Source organism: Coptis chinensis, chromosome 3 (assembly GCF_015680905.1).
Source record: "Coptis chinensis isolate HL-2020 chromosome 3, ASM1568090v1, whole genome shotgun sequence".
In the NCBI taxonomy this organism is placed as follows: Eukaryota; Viridiplantae; Streptophyta; class Magnoliopsida; order Ranunculales; family Ranunculaceae; genus Coptis; species Coptis chinensis.
In genome coordinates this window covers 87,162,389-87,185,126 of record NC_141458.1, presented here as the reverse complement: position 1 = coordinate 87,185,126, position 22,738 = coordinate 87,162,389, and the positions used below count along the sequence as shown (strand labels likewise).

Below are 22,738 nucleotides of genomic sequence, written 5' to 3'. Positions count from 1 at the left end.
GCACCTCTTATTTTCTACTATTTCCTTATATGTAGCTCGAAAGTGCTTTGATCTCTATTTAGCTGGATTGTTTTTCTTTTATTTATTGTAGTCAATTCTCCCTGCTTTCAAGAACCAACACTTAGAAGAGAAGTGCAGTGAAGGAAATGTCACATTGAGGACCAGTAGAAGTAGCAAGTGTTGGCTGTTAGCATGAATAGGGTTTTGGTTTCGAGAAGGTTGGGAAGATTTTGCAAGAGCACATGATCTATGTATTGGGGATTTTTTAGTTTTCAAACTTGAAGATGGTTTGAAGTTCCATGTTCGCATATTTGATCCTACTGCATGTGAGAAAGAGTATCCAATCCTGGATGTTGTTGGAATTTGGAAGTGATGATGAGATAATGGAGAAAGTTCAAACAACAAAAAAGTACAACAAATTCACCAAGTCGTTTTTACTTCACCACCTATTTCTCATTTTTCAATTAGCAATTGCTTTGTGCCAAGGCCTTTGATTACCCCAATTTTCCAGTTAAATTTTCCTATTTATAATGCTTTTGAGAAATTATGGAAAGTAGGGTATTTATGATGAGGTTAAAAAGCTGTTCAGAGAGATGAAATAAGAAAACTTGAGTCCTAATCTATTTACTTACTCAACTTTGATTGATGTGTACTCGAAAGGGGGTATCTACCAAGATGCAATGGAGATATTTAGAGAGTGAAAATAAGCAGGATTGGAGGCTGACGTTGTCTTACATAGTGCCTTGATTGACACCTTATGTAAGAATGGATTGGTAGAGTCCGCTGTGTCATTGTTAGATCGATGAAATGACAAGGGAAGGAAAATCGTCCAATGTTGTTACTTATAATTCTATTGTTGATGCCATTGGTCTATGGGTAACCTCGGTCATTGGCTTTGTGATTGAATACTCTACTAGCAATGCATATAGGTTTTCTATTCTAATAAACTTTTCTATATTCTTTATTATTTCTTGATCCGTCCTATATCAACTCTTATTTTCCGTTGTTCTGTTGCAGCCCCGTGCTAGATGTTGCTGATTCCTGCAGAACTGGAGCTGCTACTAACGTTATTTTAGGCCTTGCAGTGGGATACAAATCTGTCATTATTCAGATTTTCGCCATTGCTGATGTGGTTGGCAAGAGCCACCTAATCCGAGAGAGAACTGATACTCTTGATGCTATTGGAATCACTACTGATCTGTTGCTCTGGTTTTTTTGGCACTCTTTGGTGCCTTTGTAAGTCATGCAAAATCTAAGTGCATCTAAGTGCTATTGAAGCAATACTTTGAGCGCGGTATTCATTTGAAATCACAGCTTCTTGCCAACTACTTCTGATAAGCAGTGCATGCTCTGATCGAACCTTTGTCCGTGAAGTATGCATATTTTAATTTGCTGCCCCCTATCTCAGTGAATACAATAAGTGCTACTAATTGAACTGTGTGAGAATTATTTTTCTTCCCCTTCTTTTCTGCAATAAATGTGCAGCTTTATGCTAAAACATTGTTTAAATGGAATGACGGGCTATTTAGTCAATCAGTGCATGGTGCATGATCAGCTGTGTGATTGTTCTCAATCGGTACTTTTACTCTATTGCAGTACCACAAGAAGCTTCCCAGGTTCATCTCTGCATTCTCCCCAAACCATGCGGTTCTCAGGTCTAAAACCTTTCCATTCGAAATACAATATTCAAAACATGTATAGGTTAAGTTTTGGTAACGAATGTTAGAATCTGTCTGTCTAATACAACGTGCGCGAGCACGTGCATGATGCTAGTATAATGTAATTGGTATTAATCTAAACACCTTTAAAGAGGCGTGCTCGAGTTGTTGAGCCACGCTTTAGCCGCTATAACATAAGGCATGGTTGAGCTAGCCTTCAACCTATCCACTCTCTTACCAAGTTTTAACATTCGTGCTTTTTAGTCCTCTAAGCCTCTCGTCTGTGCATCCAGGCTTCTTATCCTACTGGATTGCAACACGTTTTTTCTTATGATGTTGAAGCCTAGAAGCCATTCTTATTTTCTGCTTTTCATCGTTAGCTAGGAAGGAAACCTCGATCTCTTCTCACTAAACCTAAAAAATCCAACTATTCTTCTCTTCTCACTAAACCCAAAATCTCCCCCAGTCTTCTGACTCTGTAATCTCTCCATTGCCCATTGACAATTGTTTTATTTTATTTTATTTTTAGCTCTACATCTAGCTGGACTATAGATAAGTGGAGTTTTTTTGTTGTTGTTTGACTCTTTCTTGGCTTTCTTTGAAGAAGAAGAAGAAACAAGGTTACACGTCACAACTTGGGTGTTTTATTTAATTTGCTATCAAGATATGTGATGAAATGGGTGTGGAACGTTTATGTAGATGGTTTTAAGATTTGGGGTCTGTTTACTTTGTTTAGATTTTTAGATTTTGTGCAAATTGTTATGTGGGTATGTCAAGATGCTCTAATACAACTTCTAGCTTGAATTCCATATGATCGAGTCGTCCTTTCACTATTATTTCTCTAATGAAATAAGGCTAGAGTAGAAAAGATTTTGTTGACCTTCACTCAAGTAATGGTCATAAAACTGAAGATAGTAAAATAAAATTTTCCGAATTCTTGCGGACAATTCAAGTATGTGTGTGTCAAAAGGCGGGACTAAATTTTTTTCAATTGGCTTTGTTATGGATTTTAAAGTTAAACACTGAATATTTTCAGTTCTAGATGGGTAGGTTTATTCAATTCAAGTGTTGGCAACTCTATGGGTGTTTCTTTACTTCATGGTCGGTTAATGGGTATGTTTTAGTTTTTATTTTAGAGTACATTAGCCTCACTCCAAGCTTGACATGCTAAATCTGACTCTGAATTAGATGATTAAGAAATTGCACTAGAATTTGTTGTGCTCAAATGATCCAATTGGATTAAATTCAACTCAATGAATCATCTCTATCAAGTCAATACAGTGAAACAATCGGGTGGGTTTTCTGCTGTAATGTTTTCCCTATTTTACATGCATTTTTTGTGTAGTTGAATCACTAAAGATTCTCATGTATTTGGTTTTTCATGTATTCATTTTACTCTGTGTGCATAAAGCATCTGCATAACTTGGTTTCATTTTATGTTCCTCCCAAGGGAAAGGCGCACTACAGTCCATTCATGTGTGACACAACACTCAAACTGCCTTGATAACTTCTGCAAATTATTTGCAGAAAACCCTTCAAATGTTCCAATTCAAGAAGAAACTGCTAATTAGGAATCACTCAAGAAATAAGGACAGAAACCAGGTGGTCGAACCTGTCAGATGCAAGGTGTGTAAAAAATGCCTTGAGTGTGCCCATTCCAGTCCCACATGTGCCATGTGAAAGCCAGGTGCAACAAAAACTTATGTGCCTCCTTTTCAGAGGGCATATCGGTGGTACCCGGTTGTAGAATCTGCTCAGAGGTTCATTAATCACAGAGCTAGGAACTGGCATGTGGACTGTAACACCTGCATTTTTCATATTGATATAATTGTTTAAATATAGTATATATCGTTGTAATAGGTTTAAAACCCAATATTTTTAGCCCACATTAGTGAGAAAACCCAAACAATGTTGGTATATGGACTTTGGGCCCTTTTTGGACCATTTGGAGGTCTATAATGACAAGAAAAAATGTTTTAATATTTTGGTTTTAATTAAAAATTCAAAAATAGATTTTTTATTTTTTTTTGAAAACCCTAGCCTCCAAGAACACAAAAAAAGAGAGGAAGAAGAGGAAGAAGCCAAAAAGGAAGAAGGAAGATAAAATATTATTTTTATTATCTTTGTTCCGTATTTCTTCAACAAGGTGAGTTAGAATTTATGTTTTCAATAGAAACATGATATGTTGCTCTTTTGTGATGTTCATAAGATGGTAAGTAGAGATTAGATGTTAAAGAGATTTGAATTACGACGATTCATGGGTATATTTATGTACTAAGTTATTATATTAAGTTAACATGCTTTTTTTTTATGATTTGGTGAAGGTAGGTGTTTTATATCATGTGTAACTATTTTGATATGAAAATCTAAGACTAGAAAGCTATTATTAGTTATGTAGAATCATTAAAGAAGAAGGTAAATAGTAAAAGGGTAAATAGAAAACTGCTCTGCACAGTCAAAAGTTTCATATTAGATGGAAGCTGATCCATTATTGGATGGATCTAAAATTTAATCGAAAGTTTTATAAGACTATGTAGTTTGACATATTCGAATTATAGACATATCCAACGGTTGGATTTCTATTGAGGCATGTATAAGCGTGACTGGTCGAAGTATAAACTAGGTCAGAAAACAGCACTGCGCAGTCATAAGCTTAGGCGTACATGAAGGATGACCCAGTCATGGATTTTCTTCAAATTTGATCTGTATATTCATCACACATAGTAGTCATACCCAGTACGATTTCGGGCCTATCCGACGATGGGATGTCAGTCGAGGCATGGAAAGACGAGCATATTTTGTATGGGTTAAGTAGTAAATGGAAAATGGTTTATTTTATGAGTTTATTTTTGTTTTCAGTTATTGTGCATGATTTTATACAACTTGGAATTTGTTATGTATGTATCTCAAGTGTGATTTTGATAATATTGGTATGTTGGCATGACAATTGAGTTAGTTTGTGAAAAGCGTAGCTCTTTGGAGTGAAATAAGAAATATTGGACGGGAAGACTTTTGATCTAGGCTAATTTAAGAGTTACGTAAAGTTTGATTCCAAACCTTAAAGGATTTGAATACGTAGGCAGTTTTGTAGTAAAGTGCAGCCTTTGTATTAGATATTATGTAATTAGTGTATTTACTGGTGTAACTAATGTTTATGATAGTTAGACATTTACAAATATGATGTAAAGTGTTCTGCTTACGTGGCAAGAAACTACATGCCTCTACTTAAGCAAGAAACTATTTAGTGAGTCTCGAAAGGTAAGAGGAACTACACGTCTTGATGCACGTTAGTGGTTCAATAGCATTAATGACTTCTTTAGTTGAAATTAAACTGGGACCATGACGTGTTATTTATGTTGAAATGGTACTGAATGTTTATATATTGCTAGTGGTGGTGATACCTAGAGAAACTATGGGTTGCCAAAGTGGACATGGAGAATGAAATTGGAAAAAGTTATGTTATGTTTGAATAATGGTTTATTGTTTATGATTATATTTGTATTGTATAAGACCTGTGTATTAGGGTATATGGGATGTTGTTCGTATATAAATCGTTTCTTTCGATTCAAGGATTGGCTATTTGATTTAACTGGCATTTGTCAAGATGGTTAAGTAACTGGTTCCACGAATCAGTATATCTTTTAGTAGTTGGGTTTACGGATGAGGTTTTAATTTATTAAATAGAAGTATATTATTTGATTTTCAGGTTATGACATGATTTAAATTTATGAAATGTTGAAAATATAGAGGAAATTTTGCCGAATTTTTTTTAGAATGCGATGTTCAAAGGTTGTTTTATATTTTAGTTCTAGTTTGGACTCATGTGAGTCAAACCCACTTATGTCTTGGCTTATTAGATTGTTGAATATTCAGATCGAGCTCTTTTATCTGAATATTCAATTGTCTGAAAAATTAGGGCGTGATATGGACCCTATTTTCCTTCAATGTTATTTGGAGGGAAATTTCTCTCAATAAGGTGGATAACATACAAATTGTTGTGCAACAAGGTGTTGTTTGCTACAAGTGTTGGTTTGCATACGTGTTTAGACAATCTTCTTTGGAGGTTCCAATTATTTTGTTCGGTTATGGTATGAAGTCCTTATCTTTTGTACATAGATTTGTTTTCTTCTTCTTGGTCTTTTATGTCAAATTCTCTAACTACATTTTTTTTGAAGAATTTACTGGTTTAATATCTGGTTTAATATCGAGCTCGCACTATGCTACCTCAGAATCTCCTCTTACTCTGTAATTGATTTGCCCGAGTTTGCTGACCTTACTCTTTTAGTGAGTTCCCCTCTTATTTTTATTGGTATTAGTGTTTTACTTGACAAAAAAAATGGCGTCATTCATATCTGACTTATCAAAGTAGAAGTTCTTTAACTTTTTCTATATTCTTAAATGTATGTTTAGATTATATGAACCTTATATATTAGTAATAAATGGGGTAAAGTAAATATATTAATTGCTTCTATTCCTTTTTAGTTCCAGTGACAAGAATCACTTAACAAGAGCAGAGGCTTCGAAACCAGAAATGCCCATCAAGATATGGTACAGGTTAGAAGATTCTATCTATAATTATTTATTCTTTTCCAGTCTTGCTCGAAATATATAACACTTTAATGTCTCAATAAAAATCACTATTTATCTACGGATAGTATCAATCACAATGTTGAAAGCACTTGGATAGAGGGCCTTTAATAGTTAGTTGATTAGTGAGACCTATTTTTGAGATGTAAGTAAATTATAAGATGATCAATTTGTTGTATTAGAAAGTTGTATATCGATTACAGGAGAAGCTCCCTAAGACATATATGATTGTAAAACTTAAGAGGTGAAATCCATTTGGTATCCTACGCCCATGAGCCTTTGATTAATGTCCTTCTGTATCACAACAATGATACTCTGTCTTTACGGCTTTCTGAATGGCTGTAAAATTAATTAATCTAGCTTCTGTTTTAATTTTATAGTAGCAAACCAAGCAATACTTGACAACACTTATGGTATAATTTGGTGTGTGTTAGGGCAAAACTTAGTTTCTATTTAGCATTGGTTCTGGCTTCTATGAAGTATTTTACAATTTGAAATTAACTTGCCTGTGAACTAAGACCATTTAGATTGGTATGTAGCTTTCAAATGATATGCTTATTATGTTAAGTTTGTACTGCAAGCTACTGTAGTTGACTTGGTGTGTTAATTACCGGAACTATAAAACTGTTGGTTGGTTTTATTAGGTACCATAGCTGTTACAGTTGTAGCTCATTATGTTTTAATTTTGTTTTCTTTATCCAATTACTCAAAATTGAACTACGAAGGCCATCCTAGCTCCGAACTAGACTCAGATTGGTGTATGTCTCATTTTGGTTAAGTTTAACAACTCCCACAAAAATGTTTGCTTTCTAATCAAACTTTTGTATGTGTTGCAGGTAATTCGATGCAGTGAATAGTCCAGTTCTTATAGCTTGGCAGCCGACATTGTAGAAACTTTTAGTTATATTTTCCTTCACTTGTATATGGACGAAATAATTACTTGATTTTTCTTATTTAAACAAGAAGGAATTGTATTACATTTTGGAACTTTTGAACTCAATCTATGATGCACAACTACATTCTTTTTCACTTTCTTATATTTTATTTACTAAAACGCATAACAATACTTGATAGTCTTCACCTGCAGAACCAAGTATTAAACATGTATGTATCGATAAACAACTCATCATATGTACAAATTTTGAATGTTCATGTATTATAATGCATCTTTGTATGTATCTTTATGACAATCTATGACATTGTGTCTATGATGGGCAATATCAAAAAAATATTTTCCAATGTTTGCACCGTCAGACATTAATGTGCATCTTGAGTTCTTTTTTATGTTTAGTGCTCGACTTTTACGAGTTTTCCATGCTAAATATGATATCTAATTTTGTACGAATAATGATGTAGAAAAGAACATGCACTAACGTATTGCTTACAGTTAAGTCATATACAAGACACTATACTTTGACCATTTATCTAACATTGCACATTAATATTTCTTCTTTCTTTCTTTTTTTCCATTGTAAGAAAATACCATACAGATGATATATGCGGCACAACAAATCTTTTTAGCTCATATCTTAGTTTTTTTTTTTCCTGATAAACAGTCCGTTGATACTTTGATTTAAGTACGTAGATATAATAAATCACGTGCAACTTTAAGAACGTGCGTAGCGCACGTACACTTCTAATAATAATAATAATAATAATAACTTAATATTATAGAGGACAAAGACGTGAGTTGTTTTTATTTTATTTTTTAGAATTAATTCTAATTTCATTCGTTTTATCAATTTATGTTTGGGCGAGGAGACCCTCGTGTGATATGAAAATTGACCAGTTGCATCCAAATACTTAGTAGTAAGTGCATCTATGATAAGAACCTTGAAGAAGAACACATAATAAAAGAGAGATAGAAGGAGTATAAATTCAAATATGATGGTGTTTATATAGAATTATAGATATAAGATACCAAGACTGATACCGAATTTAGACCTACTAAATCAATGGAATGCTAATATAAAAAGGTCTTGTATTGGGCGCCACCAAAATTGGATTGGGCAGCCTCCAGCCCAAGCCCAAATCGTGAAGCCCAACAAAAAGCCCAGTACACCCCCACTTCCATCGCGAAACCAGAAAAATCTTCTCTAATCGGTCATCTCTCTCGCGCACTCGGCCAAAAAACCCTTGGAACCCTAACCAAAAACGAATTAGAATCACCCAATCCAAAAACCATTCCAATTCTCACCCAATCCAATTAGAATCGGTACAATTGTAATTGAGAATCGCACAATCAAATTGAGCCATCGAGTTTTTCTTTCCTGAATCAAGTTTCATATCCAATTTGAAGGTAAGAATCATATTGGCTTGGTTATATTTCTTGTTGGCTTGGTTTAACTACTTGTTTTAGGAAATGGGTAATATTTGATGGTTTGGAATTTGTAATGGGGTACGGTTGTTGGTAGAATCTTGTTTCTGTTGTAATGGGGTACGGTTGTTCATTCCTCCTCTAATGTATGAAGATTGGATTTGTTTCAGTGTAACCTTATGTTAGATTCCTGAATTTTGAATGGAACTAGTGCAACATTGTCATTCATGTTTGTTGTTATCATTCATTTTTATGAACTTGTTGTACTGGATTTATAGAGGCCTAGAGTTGTTAATCAAATAACGATGTTTGTTGGATTTATGAACTTGTTTTCTTGAATTCTTTGAGTTCTTTTCCAACTGACGATAATAAATCCTTAACTATCAAAAGTTGTTTTCTTGTATTTCCAGTATCTGTATAGTTGTTTTCTGTTTATTGATTGAATTGATTGGGCATTAGACGATAATACATGTTTGAAAGATTTATTAGATACATTGCATTCCGTATATACGAGTTATTTTCTTTTTGTAATCATCCCACTTCCCATCTTTACATTGTTTTACTAATGGTTAGTTTCTATTGAGATAATGCTTGTATTGCCAAGGATGGACTCTTATATGGCATTCTGTGACTGTTTTATAGGAGGACTAGTGGCCCTACAAGACGATCTACTAAGGGTCAGTGGACAGCTGAAGAAGTAAGTGCTTGAAATCAAATTTCCAATTTATTCCATGATTTTTAATCAGAATGTTATACCACAATTTCATGCTTTGCTATATCAATAGTAAATATTACTCTTATCTTCTCAGAAACTCTTGTTCATGGACTTTTTATGTATTCTGTAAACATACCAATATTTTGAATTTGCCCTTGAGTCCTTTATCCTCAGTTCATTCAATTCTAAGTTATTTTACGAGTCGATGGAATTTGTGATGTCGTGACAACTCTCGTCTGAAATAGTACTTTTATTTTAAATGAAGAAAAAAGTCTGATCCAAGAAGAAAACTTGTAAGCCTGTTAGGAAAGATATTGATGAGTGTTCGTCGGAGTTGTCTAATGTGTTATTTGAAGATGAAAGGGAGAAGAAAAAGAAGTGTGATGTTAACTCGAGTGAAGGTGGGAAGGTGGTTAGGTGTGCAATTGATGAGGTGATGAAAGAGGATGAGAAGGTAAAGGAACAAATTAATCGGAAGGATTATTGGTTGTGTGAAGGGATTGTAGTGAAGGTTATGAGGAAGGGTTTGGATAATAAGGGCTATTATTATAAGCAGAGAGGGCTGGTTGTTAATGTGATAGACATGTATCTTGCAGAAATAGAGATGCTTGAGAGGAAGGATGTAATTAGAGCTCGGCAGGCAGAGCTTGAAACAGTGATTCCACACAATGGTGGTCTTGTTAAAATTGTAAATGGTAAGTGTGCTTACCGTGGATCAAATGTGAGGTTGATATCTCTTGATATGGATGAATTCTGTGCTAAGGTACAAATAGAGACTTGTTAAAACATTTTAAAACATAATAATAGCAAACGATTACCTTAATCCAACTCTTTGAAGCATTGTTATCCCAGATTGGTATCCTGTGAAAGTTCTTACAGTTGGAATGATAACTTTTGTCGTAAATGGGTATAAATAGTAGAACAGTCAAGCCTGTAAAGACTTGAAGCGATGTTGGTGCTATATGAAAGTTGTTTCCTATTGAAGTTTCCATTGTGCTTCCTTGTTTAGTGAAGAATGTGCTTCCTTGCACATAAACCATTGTGTACGTCAAACAACTTAACCAGATTGGTACTAAACGAAGAAGCAGCTTCACTTCTTCCACTTGAGTCACTGTACAAAGTCTCCACTTGTTTTTAGTTGCACTCAACTAATCAATATCATCTATGATTGTTGCTTTGTCTAAGCATCAGAGATTGTAACACATGTAAGGTACAAGTGCTACACTAAACCATATACAAGATGCTCAAGAAATTAAAGGGTCCTGTATTGGGCGCCACCAGAATTGGATTGGGCAGCCTCCAGCCCAAGCCCAAATCGCAAAGCCCAACAAAAATCCCATGTACACCCCCACCTAATCGCGGAAACCGAAAACTTGTTGTAACCGGGTCATTTCTCTTATGATTTCTCACCCAAAACCCTTGACAAAATCCTCTCGCGATCCTTCAATCCAACAAAGCATTATTAGTTGCTGGGCCTGTTGGTTCTCAAGTTCTTCAACTTCTCTGTCTTCAATCAGCTTCAAGTAAGTTAATTTATGATCAAATGTAGAAAATTGTTTTGTGTGATCAATCAGCTTCAACTTCTCTGTCTTCGATCTGCATTATGTTAGGTTTGGTGATAAGCAGGAAATTGTTTTGTGTTTCATCTCCATTTCTGACGGATGGTTGTGAATTCAATAATAGTTACATCAGTAATTCGATAATAGTTACAAACTCCAATTACAAAGACACCAAAACAAAGCTATCAGTGCGTGATTTAGCTCCAATTAGATTCTGTTTTAGCTATCAGGGTTTGTTTGATTCTGTTTTAGCTCCAATTAGAGTTTCTATACTACTTGTTGAGTTGAAAGACGAGGCGGTATTAGCCCGTAGTTTTTTTAGGTGGGTTGGGAAGGAAAAGGGGTTTTGTTATACTATTGAGTGTTATTGTATTCTTGTTCATATTTTGTTTAGAGCTAGAATGTACTTTGATGCTCAAGAAGTTTTGAAAAAAATGATTAGTTCTAGGCAGGTTTTGTCCAATGGATTAAATGTTTTTGATGTTTTGTGGTTGACTAAGGATTTTTGTCATTCGGAGTATTGTGTTTTCGATGCGTTGTTTGGTGTTTTGATTGAACTTGGATTTCTTGAAGAGGCTAATGAGTGCTTTTTAAGAATGAGGAAGTTTAAGGTTTTTGTTAAACAACGTTCTTGTAATGTTCTTCTTCATAGACTTTCAAAGTCGGGGAAGACGGATTTGTCTAGGAAGTTTTTCGAGAGCATGCTTAACGCCAAAATAACGCCATCAGTGTTTACGTATAATATTATGATTGATGTTATGTGCAAGGAAGGGGATTTGAGAACAGCAGGAGGGATGTTTAAACAAATGAAAGAGATAGGTATTATGCCTGACATTGTAACGTATAACACTCTTATTGATGGTTTTGGGAAGGTTGGACAGTTAGAGGATGCCATATGCGTATTTGACGAAATGAAGGTGGCAAGCTGCAAACCAGATGTCATAACGTATAATGCTCTTATTAATTGTTTATGTAAATACGAACAGATGCCGCGGGCCTTCTTGTATCTCCGTGAAATGAAGGAAAATGGGTTGAAACCCAATGTTGTAACATATAGTACTTTTGTTGATGCATTTAGAGTAGAAAAATCTTGATTAACTTGAGTTGTTAGTCTTTTTTTTGTCACGATACTTTCTGTTGTCCTGCACTCTAACTTTTATTCGATATTGTTATTGAAACTATTGTTTTATTATTATTACCCTTTGCAGGTTGTAAATTCTCTGCTGGCACACACCAGCTCAATTGAGTGTGTTGGACTTTCTCAAAGACTTTCACAAAGGTACTTTAGATATCAGATTATGTGCTTTTCGATACCACGACTACTATCTATACTTAGTCTCTGGAGAAAAATATGCAATATTCCTTTTAGTTTATAGTGAATATCTTACTATAAGAAGGGGTGAGTTCTCACTTCTCTCCATGGTCTAGGGACCATATGCTAGAAGGTTTGGAGTTGATTGATTGATCTTTGAGTTCCTATTATGAACTAGTGGTACGAGGATTAAGCATTTAATTGTACTGACCTTAGGCAATTTCCAAAGGAACACAAAGCACTACTATATATTCAAATATTTGCTTCTCTCTTAGAACCTTCAAGAAGCTAGGAGGCCTTATTACACTCAAAGAACAAGAAAGAAAGGAAGCCATAGACTAACCCTAAGAATTAAATTCTATACCTCTTGGTGTGCGGATATTGTTTTTACTTTTGAGTTAATTACCTAGATCGGGGCTTGTGCTTTGCTTCTTCTGAGTTTATTGTTTTATTTGCTATTTCTGAGCTTTGGCCCTCATTATTGTATGGTCATGAAATGTGATTAATATGTCATTTCCATTGAAGGTTAAGCTCTGTCTAGAACTGATTTTAGGAAAAAAGCTTGTTAGGAAATAGAATGTAAACAATTCGAACACTTCATCCTTTAAAAATGACAATCGGAAAAATTAACATGATAGACATAGTTTGAAAGAAACGAATCCACTGCTGTTGTTAGATCTCCATTTAGTTTTGATTGGTTACTTGAGTGAGGAATTATGATAGCTTTACTCTAGTTGTTCGATCTCCATAACTTGCAGATTACAAACATATAAATTACAATCCAAAAATGCGAAAACTTGATTCCTAAACTTTTTTTTAGCACCATAACACTGAGTTTAGTTTAAACAACACAATGATCAGAGAGTGAGCTACCAATCAAAGGAAAAAACACACGTAAAGGTATGCACAACAATGCCAAATGACATGTCAATATTGCCAATCTGTTATGTTTATTTCTATTATCCCCTAAGGCCTTATAAATATATCTTGTGGATGATTCCTTATGGTAGAGTTTTTCTTTAGTTTAGCACCATTCACTGTTATGATGATAAATGGTATCATTAATTTTCCTTTAGTTGCATTTAATCGAAAATCATTTGTTTTACCAATTTAAAGAATTTCGTGTATTTGGGATTTGGTATAATGTATGAGGCGATTATGATAAGGATGACTATAGAGTAAATAAGGATTAGGAGGTATATCAACTTGTTTAATTATCAATTGGTTTGAGTGTCTCCCTCGCATTTTCAACAGTGTGAGTTTAAAAGGTTATATGTACATATGGTTGTTGGAAGGATGTCATTATTGATTTTCAGGTTATAACAGGTTTAAGTATACGAAACGTTGACCAAACAAAGGAAACTCCGCCCAAAATTCGATAGAATTTGGATAGCGTAACGCCTCATTCTATTTCTTCATATATACTTGGAGTTATCATTGTAAGCTTATAAGTAGATTAGTTTTACAACTGGGATGATCTCCCTTTTCTAGTGTTTTTCTTTGTAGAGCCATGTAGAGCCAACAAAATATTTACTTGTAAGATATATACTTGTAAGATATACTTGTGTTTTTCTTCATATATACTTGTAAGATATATTTTGTTGCCATGTAGAGCCAACAAAATATAGTCTACATCTTTAGGGCCCCGTTTGAAAATTAAAAAATGAGTTGCTTTACATCTTGTTGCTAAACTTTCATAGTGCTCATCTTTCATACCTAGTATTTTCCTTTAGGGCCTGATGTTATAAGTGAAGATACTTTTACCATTTTATGATTAGTGTTTTTGTACATTCTGTTACTCACCTTTCATACTGCTTATGTTCTTGAGTCTTGACTAATGAGTAATGATCTTGATCACATGCAGCTTTTATGAGTACTTGCTTAAGGTCTGGATACAGGGGAACAAAACTGAAGTGGTAAAGCATTATAGGTGAGAAGCTCTTTCTTTGGTTATCAAACTTACTAAATGTATGCTATCAAGGTGGTTTTTTGGGGTGGTTTCCCCTATATTTGACAAGGGACAGTCCAGTTCATTTTGTTGTAGAGAGAGTTCAGTTATTTTGTTGTAATACTTGATGTATATAAATGACGGTTCATACAGAAACAGTCTTGTATATATATATATTTTCACTGTTGTGTAAAAGTTAGGTTATATGTACATATGGTTGTTGGAAGGATGTCATTATTGATTTCCAGGTTATGACAGGTTTAAGTATACGAAACGTTGACCAAACAAAGGAAACTCTGCCCAAAATTCGATAGAATTTGGATAGCGTAATGCCTCATTTTATTTCTTCATATATACTTGGAGTTATCATAGCAAGCTTATAAGTATATTAGTTTTACGACTGGGATGATCTCGCATCAAACCAATTTCTAAACAATTAAAAAAAATGAATATTTGAAATATAAATATCTCAAACATCACTATGTTCAATTGTCTAAAAACCCAGGCTATGACGGGGAGGATACAACACATGTCAAAACCTAAAACCCACATCATAAAGAATCTTAACAACAAAAATAATCTCCAAAATTCTCTTTATTACTTTATGAAAGTCTATCTTCCATCCAAAAATCATCAATATAACATTCTAAGAATAATAGGTCCTCCACATCGTATTTTCATGTCATATGAATATGAAACTACGCTATTACATACTTCCAAAAGATCAGACCTAATAAAATAAACTCCCGTACTGCTCCAGAACAAATCCAAATCAAACGCCGTGGTTCTACTGCCTTCCACCTATGTTCCCAAGAACACACCCACGTTGCCAAAACAAAGCAAACATGGGTCAGCAAAATAGAATTTGCTGGTGTGAGTAGACTAACCACATATAAACATTTTCAGTCTTTACTTATCAAACTATCACTTTAAATATATCTCTATTAGTAAAATACACCATAATTAACCTGGCATTTTAAAATAGACCAGCCTTTTTTCTACCACCTAATACCCCTGGTTAAATAAACAAAAATATTATTCAATGTCTTAAAAAAGGACTATTTCGTCATTTAATTTTTTATTTCTATTTATACCCTTCAATCACAACACACAGACAAAGGAGTTTTATGTAAATTCAGGATAAAAACCAAAATCCACGCCTATATTGACATGTACGCAGTGTTATCTTGCCATTAATACCCACTTAAATACCATTAATACCCACTTAACTACCATTAATACTGAGTTCTTTCAACTTCCACTCCTTTCTTCATGAACTCTTTCCAGTGCTGGTTTTTGCTTTTCGACACTTCTGGCTTCTCTTCTCCCTCTTCGTCCTCTTTCAGTCTTTGGTGATTTATTATAGCCAAACTGCAAATGGGGTTGTCTCGGATCTTTTCATTCCCACTCACAAAGCTTGAAACACCACCAAAGGGAGGTTTGCAAGATAAGGGTGGACTACTTTCAAGTGTAGTAGAGAAAAAAGATGTTAATAAACAGGAAAGGAATGATTTTTATGTTAATTTGGAATTAGCTGTAAGGACACTTCGTGAAGACATGCCTTTGTTGTTCTCGAAAGATCTTAATTACAATATTTACGGTACCCTTTTTGTCACTTATTGTTGTAAATATGGTTTATTTGTGATTGAATTTGTTTAGTGGTTATGAATTTTGTGAACTTATGTATTGGAGTGCTTTTGATAGTTTTGCTTATGATTCAATACTTTCAATGGTCGTGTGTTTAGGCATTTGATGAAATTAAGTATTGCTTTTTAGTACTAATGGTATGTGGAAGTCGAAAAGTTAGAAAGTTATATATGGTTGCATTGGCACTTTTGAGAACTTGCTTATAGACATTATGACCATTTTGTTTGTGAAATGAAGGGAAATAACAATTATTACCATTGGATATATCATCATTTTCTAAATGGAAGTAAGACTTCTCAGCCATTGGTTTTCGAGTCGTTATTATAGTTCATTATACATGAGAATGCTTTTCTGTTTTGCCCAACACCCATCATCGAGGTAGCTATTGATGGATCGATTAATTTTGACATTGTATTAGTATATCATTGGGTTTGCTTCCTCAATGATATGGTTAGAACTTCTCTCAAACTATTCTTCCCAATCTATTGAGGAAGCAGTTGATGGTGCTGACATGGTTTTCGTCACAGTAAAGTTCAGCCACCGTTATTTTAAATACAGGAAATCTTTATAGGGACATATTTTAAATTCAGCTGAGATAACCTCGCCACATTTTATATACATGCTCCTCTGTCTTGCAGCAATTGTATTAGTTAGCAGCTTGGTTATACATGGTTTTCACTGAGGATGTTGGATTTCCGTGTTTCTCAAATCTGTTTGTTTTAAAGAATTTTGCCCGTTTGTTTGTTTTTGTTTGAATATAAGGAGCTCATTACCTTTCTTTTCTGTGTCTCATTGTGCTTCACACCTTCTACCTATTCAATTGACGCACATACTACGCTCAATTGCACCAACTATACTGGTTCAGCGATTTTTTTTTCCTACTCTAATTCTCACTCTATAAACAAATGATAATAATATACAATTACAGTTCCCCATTCTATTAAATTTTCAGATTTCTCAAACAATAATGGACACAGTCTTGGACGATAACCAATCATTACAGCGAGATTATTGGCGTCGTAAAAAACGGGGAAGAATTCTTAACATGAGCGATGAGCAACTGTCAAATCAACGAGAACGTTGTCGTGTCCGCGATAGGCAGCGGAGACAAACAATGTCCGAAGATCAAAGGTCTCAAGTTAGAGAGCGACAACGTCGCTATTACAGAAATTTTAAAAACAGAATGCATGGTGTAGAATCGCATTCCCAAATATCTAAGTTGGAACCCAACGCTCATTGCACGACACTTTCTGCTTCGCATGATCAGGATGTTCAGGTTTCATGTAGCCATGGTGTTGATACTGGTAACATAACATTTACTCGCCTTATTTCTGCATTTAACTAATTTTAAATCTGTTTTGTTTTTTGTTTGCTAATACAATTAACATATATTCAATCCGACAATAATCTGTTCCTTCTACTATGTTATCTTACACCATCCATGTTATATGACAGACCATGATTATGATTATGAACATAGCCGCGACATTTGCTTGCCGGTATCGGGGAATCTCGGGTACCTCGCCGCGACAAAGGGTGTTCAAAACTCATGTAACCATGGTGGAAATGCTGGTAAAAGTATGCTTATTTGGTTGATATTTTTAACATAATTTGTTTTTTTCTTTTAATAATACCCTAATCTTAAATTCATTCATCACGCGACTCTTTCATTCTACCCTATTATAAACATGGAAGATGTCCTCAACCGTATGCGGCAACATGTACAAATGGAAGTAAATAGACTTAGTAATCGGCCTTTATCTGCTGCTCTAAACCTTACTCAAAGGACTTTGCAAATTGATATAGGTATGTAATTATTATTATTATTATTATTACTCTATTATTTTTTTTTTATTTTTTTCATATTATGAATTCTCAATTTAGTTTGATATACGTATCGCAAATAGGTAATGTCGTGCCAATTGCACTACACAAATATAATGTTGATGGCTATGATAATGGCATTCTTGGTGACAGTGATATTAATTTCATGAATGACGTTAAAGGTATTGTTACATGACGTTATGCATATATATGAATATTTTCGTACACTCCATCAAATTGCTCAATCATTAAGTCAGATGTATATTTTAATGTCTTTCCCAGGTCAAGAGATTCCTTCTGTTGGACATGCTGAGAATCCACATATATTGAACAGAATGCCGAGAGCTCAACAATCTTTTCACAACTGTGCAAGGGATATTGCAAACACCGCCAATCTTCAGCGCTTCCATATATCAAACATGCTGACATGTAAGCATTGTAATGCTAAATTGTTTCCGTCTGAGACCGATGTTTTCTGCTGTATTCGCGGTAAAATTTGCCTTCCATTTGTGTAAGCACCCCCAGAGTTTATGTATCTGTATACCACGCAATCACTTGATGGTGTCCACTTCAGACAGAATATACGGTATTATAACCATGTTTTCTCCTTCACTTCCATGGGAGTCCACCTAGACGAAAATTTAGCAACTAGGAGACGTGGGATCTATACTTACCGTGCCCAAGGGGCCATCTACCACAGGATTGGCGGTCTTCTACCTCAATTAGGGCATCGACCACGGTTCCTACAGATGTATGTGTACGACACTGAACATGAGATCGCCTACCGACGAGCTGAAAATGATTTACTGAATCCGAAGATTTTATCAATTATACAGAGTGTCCTTGACCGCCATAACCCTTATGTTCATACACTTCGTCGAATTGCTCAATCCTATAATCTACATGACATCCGCTTACATATAAAGGAACATCCCACTGACCGGCATCACTACGCATTGCCAACGTCTTCTCAAATAGCAGCTATTTTAGTTGGGGGTGAGGAGCCAACCGAAAGAAGTGAACGAGGTATTATTGTCGAGGCAACGACTGGTGAACTCCTCAATGTCCCTGACACTGCTGGCTTTTACGACCCGCTTCAATATCCATTATTGCATCCATATGGAAATTTTGGATGGGATCTTCATATATTCAGCGACGATGCACAACGAATCAGTTGTCGAGAATATTATTGTTACATGCTCCAGGTTATTTGATTCCAACAATACCATGATATGTCGTCCAATTTTTTATTTTTTGTTTTTTGTTTTATATATATATATATATATATATATATATATATATATATATATATATATATATATATATATATATATATGTATGTGTGTGTTATTGTGTGCGGCGTGTTTGGATTCTATATTTTTTACATATGCATTATTTATTTATTTTTTTAAGATCCGGGATAATCACGACTCGATATTACTTAGAGGTGGGTGACTTTTACAGCAATATGTTGTTGATATGTATGTGAAAATCTCAACTCAGCAGCTAAGATATTTACGTGACAATCAGCATACTATACGAGCTGAGTTATACCAAGGTCTACAGGACTGTATGCATGCAGGAGAAACGAATGCAGGTAACAGTTAAACATCTTTATTTTATTTCGTTTTATTATTTATTTATTTATTTTACTCAACTTCTTATTCATTCTATATATTATATCCTAGCTGTTAATCATTGTAATTGTTTTTTATTTTCATTTTCTCATTTAGCAAACATCCGGCAGAAAACAATATTACCGTCATCTTACATTGGAAGTCCACGTGATATGCATGAAAGGTATCATGATGCTATGGCTCTGGTTCAGAAATTTGGGAAGCCTGACATATTCTTAACCATGACTTGCAATCCTAATTGGGAGGAGATTAAAAGAGGAGTTCGTGCTGGCCAACTAGCACAAGATAGACCTGATGTCACCACAAGAGTTTTTCATGAAAAATGTGAGGAGTTGAAAAAAGATTTATTCAAAAAGGGGATTTTGGGAAAAGTTGCTGCATACGTACATGTTATTGAATTTCAGAAACGTGGTCTACCACACGCTCATATGCTCATAATATTCGACGACGCCGACAATCTTATAAATCCTGATGATTATGACAAAATTGTTCGTGCTGAAATTCCTGATCCCGTCACCGAACCAGTGTTATACGGCATAGTAATGAAGCACATGATCCATGGTCCTTGCGGATTATTAAATCCTGACTGTGTTTGTATGAAAAATGGGTGTGTGTAAAAAGAGGTTTCCAAAAGAGTTTGCACCAGTTACTCTACGGGGGACTGATACATATCCTATATACCAAAGACGTGATGATGGTCGAGTTGTTTATCTAGACAACGAAATACCTGTTGGCAATAGATGGGTTGTCCCATATAACCCCTGGCTGCTGATAAAGTATGACTGTCACATCAATGTGGAGGTGTGTGCTACAGTCAAATCAGTAAAATATTCGTACAAGTATGTGTACAAAGGATCTGATCGTGTGTCTTTGGAAGTCAACTCTCATTCCCCACATGACCATGATGAAATCCGTAAGTTTCTAGATGCACGGTGGGTGTGTCTGCAAGAATCTCTTTGGAGAATCTTCAGATTCCCTCTTAATAGATTGTACCCCGCTGTTTATGCTCTACAAGTCCACCTTGAGAATATGCACCATGTCCTCTTCTCTGAAGATCAAGATGTTCGAGAACTTCTAGCTGATGAAAAAAACTCCCGCACCATGTTAACTGAGTTTTTCCGAATTAATCGCATTGATGCAGATGCAAGGCAGTACCTCTACAGAGAATTTCCTGAGCATTATACATGGAACAAGTCGTTAAACCAATGGCGCCCAAGAAAAAGCCACCTAAAAGTCATTGGTAGATTGCGCACTGCACACCCGTCTGACACTGAGAAATATTATCTCAGGCTTCTTCTGAATCATGTGAGAGGACCTACCTCATTTGATGATCTGAAAACCGTTGGCTCTACACAATACCTGACTTTCAAGGAAGCCGCTGAACAACGAGGCCTACTTGAACATGATGAAGCGATACGGGAGTCCTTACTGGAAGCTACTGCTATACATATGCCTTCAGCTTTAAGAAAAATGTTTAGTTCCATATTGATATATTGCAATCCCGTGGGTGTTCGCCGGTTATGGGATGAGTTATATTCATTCATGATTGAGGACTATCCTTCTTCAAGCAACTGAAATCACCTACTCAATCATTTGCTTAAAGAGATTGATTCCTATTTGGCTGATAATGGAAAAAGGATCTCTGAATATGACTTGCCATCTTTTACAGATAACAACGATGACCATTCCAAATTAACGAGATTAATTGAGGAAGAAATGTCAGTGCACATACCGTCAGAGGACCTTTCATCTGTCGATAAGCTGAACACTTCTCAATTACATGCATTCCAGACCATTGTCAATTCAGTTGTGCGTAATGAGAGCTCGGTCTACTTCATTGATGGTCCTGGCGGAACAGGGAAGACATTTTTATATCGTTCAGTTTTAGCATACTTAAGAAATCATGGGTACATTGCCATTGCAACGTCAACTTCGGGTCTTGCAGCAACCATGTTACCTGGGGGTCGTACAGCTCACTCAAGGTTTAAGATCCCAGTACCGACGTTTGCAGAATCAACATGTAGGGTGCGTAAAGAATCTCCTCTTGCTAAACTGCTATGTCAAACAAGTCTCTTTATTTGGGATGAAGCAACAATGACACATCGTCATGCTTTTGAGGCTCTGGACAGAACACTAAAAGATATTAATGACTCTGATCTACCTTTTGGTGGAAATTTTTTTGTACTAGGTGGAGACTTCCGGCAAGTACTCCTGTCGATGCCTCATGGTACTATTGCACAAAAGATTGATGCATGCATAACAAATTCTAAACTCTGGTCAAGTGTTAAAGTGATTCATCTTACTGAAAATATCACGAGCTAGGACGGATCCATCCTTCTCAGAGTTGCTGTTACACATAGGTGATGGTACTGAACCTTGCATTGTCGATGATATTATTAAAGTTCCAGATGACATTCTCATTCCATGGGAGGACGAGCATTCACTGTCCAGTTTAATATCTGAGATCTTCCCTTCTTTGTGTGATTACGCTCATCAGTCGGATTACATCGCTCAAAGGGCACTACTTACACTAACCAATGAGTATGTTGATAAGCTTAATGAGGACGTCATTCATGTGTTCCCAGGAGAAGAACAAACGTACTACTCATTTGATTCTGTTGCCAATGACCCGAGGAATTTATATCAACAAGAATTTCTGAATTCTATATCTACAGGCAGTCTGCCACCACACAAGCTGACTCTAAAACTAGGAGCTCCAGTAATTCTCCTCCGAAATATCAATCCCGCTAATGGATTGTGCAATGGAACCAGACTACTCTGCCGTGCTTTCCTACCAAATGTAATCTATGCTGATATTCTAACTGTAACTCACCGTGGTAAACCAACCTTCATACATCGAATTCCTATGAAAGCATCAGACGATCTCAAGCTAGCGTTCGATTTCACTCGGAAACAGTTTCCAATTCATCTTGGATTTGCTTTAACAATACACAAATCACAGGGACAGACCATTCCTCATGTAGGAACTTATTTACCAGACCATGTTTTCGACCATGGGCAGCTCTATGTTGCTCTCTCCCAAGGCGTGTCTAAGAGCACAACTAAAATAATGGTTAAAAAAGGAAGCATAAGAGGCTACTCTGGAACTTTCACAAGGAATGTCGTCTACAAAGACGTCCTCCGATCGTGTAACATGCTAACAAACTCCAGATCATGATCTTCTATCACATTGCTCTCTTACTGGTAAGTACTTGGTATATACATTTAAAATTGTCCATTTAACAGTCTCAAGGTTTCATCCTACTAAACTTATATGTGCCTATTGTTTTTGCTGCAGGACACAATATAAATTGACGTGACTGAACTCTGTACAGACTGTATTCTTTTTCTGCTGTTTTGTTGTTGTGTTATGTATAGGTTTCATCCTACTAAACTTATATGTGCCTATTGTTTTTTGCTGCAGGACACAATATAAATTGACGTGACTGAACTCTGTACAGAGTGTATTCTTTTTCTGCTGTTTTGTTGTTGTGTTATGTATATAGTGTTATTGTTAGTGTGTTTTTTTTTTTT

At 35.4% G+C, this 22,738-nt stretch overlaps 4 protein-coding genes, 2 long non-coding RNA genes and 1 pseudogene across 8 annotated transcripts in view; all 7 read left to right on the top strand.

Moving 5' to 3' along the window:
• Window positions 1-1,570, top strand: part of LOC147511382 (uncharacterized) — a 30,181-nt gene extending 28,611 nt beyond the window's left edge. For both annotated transcript variants that reach the window (XR_015219367.1, XR_015219366.1), the window contains one exon: window positions 1,018-1,570. This is a non-coding gene — a long non-coding RNA (uncharacterized LOC147511382). The remainder of the gene's footprint in view (window positions 1-1,017) is intronic.
• LOC147511381 (uncharacterized) overlaps window positions 1-7,490 on the top strand; it is a 123,615-nt gene extending 116,125 nt beyond the window's left edge. For both annotated transcript variants that reach the window (XR_015219361.1, XM_086603105.1), the window contains 2 exons: window positions 6,141-6,212; window positions 7,082-7,490. Coding sequence is in view for 1 of the 2 variants with exons in the window: in XM_086603105.1 (XP_086459231.1) it covers window positions 6,141-6,212; window positions 7,082-7,085 (76 nt within the window). In the remaining variant the exon portion in view is untranslated. The remainder of the gene's footprint in view (window positions 1-6,140; window positions 6,213-7,081) is intronic.
• Window positions 7,491-9,713: 2,223 nt separating this feature from the next.
• On the top strand, window positions 9,714-10,061 carry LOC147511380 (KIN17-like protein pseudogene; annotated as a pseudogene).
• A 640-nt stretch (window positions 10,062-10,701) lies between these two features.
• LOC147511379 (uncharacterized) lies at window positions 10,702-14,411 on the top strand. The gene is made up of 3 exons (XR_015219368.1): window positions 10,702-10,800; window positions 12,045-12,115; window positions 14,013-14,411. It is a non-coding gene; the product is annotated as an uncharacterized LOC147511379 (long non-coding RNA).
• Window positions 14,412-17,446: 3,035 nt separating this feature from the next.
• LOC147511378 (uncharacterized) lies at window positions 17,447-18,799 on the top strand. Its single transcript, XM_086599379.1, has 3 exons — window positions 17,447-17,549; window positions 17,651-17,749; window positions 17,850-18,799. The coding sequence occupies exons 1-3, from the start codon at window positions 17,453-17,455 to the stop codon at window positions 18,080-18,082; spliced, it is 429 nt and encodes a 142-aa protein (XP_086455505.1). The 5' UTR covers window positions 17,447-17,452; the 3' UTR covers window positions 18,083-18,799.
• Window positions 18,800-18,934: 135 nt separating this feature from the next.
• On the top strand, window positions 18,935-21,410 carry LOC147511377 (uncharacterized). Its single transcript, XM_086599378.1, has 2 exons — window positions 18,935-19,164; window positions 19,301-21,410. Exons 1-2 carry the CDS (start codon window positions 19,047-19,049, stop codon window positions 19,819-19,821), a joined length of 639 nt encoding a protein of 212 aa, XP_086455504.1. The 5' UTR covers window positions 18,935-19,046; the 3' UTR covers window positions 19,822-21,410.
• Window positions 20,234-21,526, top strand: LOC147511376 (uncharacterized). Its single transcript, XM_086598446.1, has 2 exons — window positions 20,234-20,771; window positions 20,874-21,526. The coding sequence occupies exons 1-2, from the start codon at window positions 20,234-20,236 to the stop codon at window positions 21,524-21,526; spliced, it is 1,191 nt and encodes a 396-aa protein (XP_086454572.1).
• The last annotated feature ends 1,212 nt before the right edge of the window (window positions 21,527-22,738 follow it).

Coding starts and splice junctions, on each gene's coding strand:
- LOC147511378 (XM_086599379.1), top strand. CDS start 17,453: ATGCGGCAACATGTACAAATGGAAGTAAATAGACTTAGTAATCGGCCT. Junction 17,550..17,650: donor GACTTTGCAAATTGATATAG/GTATGTAATTAT, acceptor TATCGCAAATAG/GTAATGTCGTGCCAATTGCA. Junction 17,750..17,849: donor TTTCATGAATGACGTTAAAG/GTATTGTTACAT, acceptor TGTCTTTCCCAG/GTCAAGAGATTCCTTCTGTT.
- LOC147511376 (XM_086598446.1), top strand. CDS start 20,234: ATGCACCATGTCCTCTTCTCTGAAGATCAAGATGTTCGAGAACTTCTA. Junction 20,772..20,873: donor TGAGGACTATCCTTCTTCAA/GCAACTGAAATC, acceptor CATCTTTTACAG/ATAACAACGATGACCATTCC.
- LOC147511377 (XM_086599378.1), top strand. CDS start 19,047: ATGTATGTGAAAATCTCAACTCAGCAGCTAAGATATTTACGTGACAAT. Junction 19,165..19,300: donor TGCAGGAGAAACGAATGCAG/GTAACAGTTAAA, acceptor TTTCTCATTTAG/CAAACATCCGGCAGAAAACA.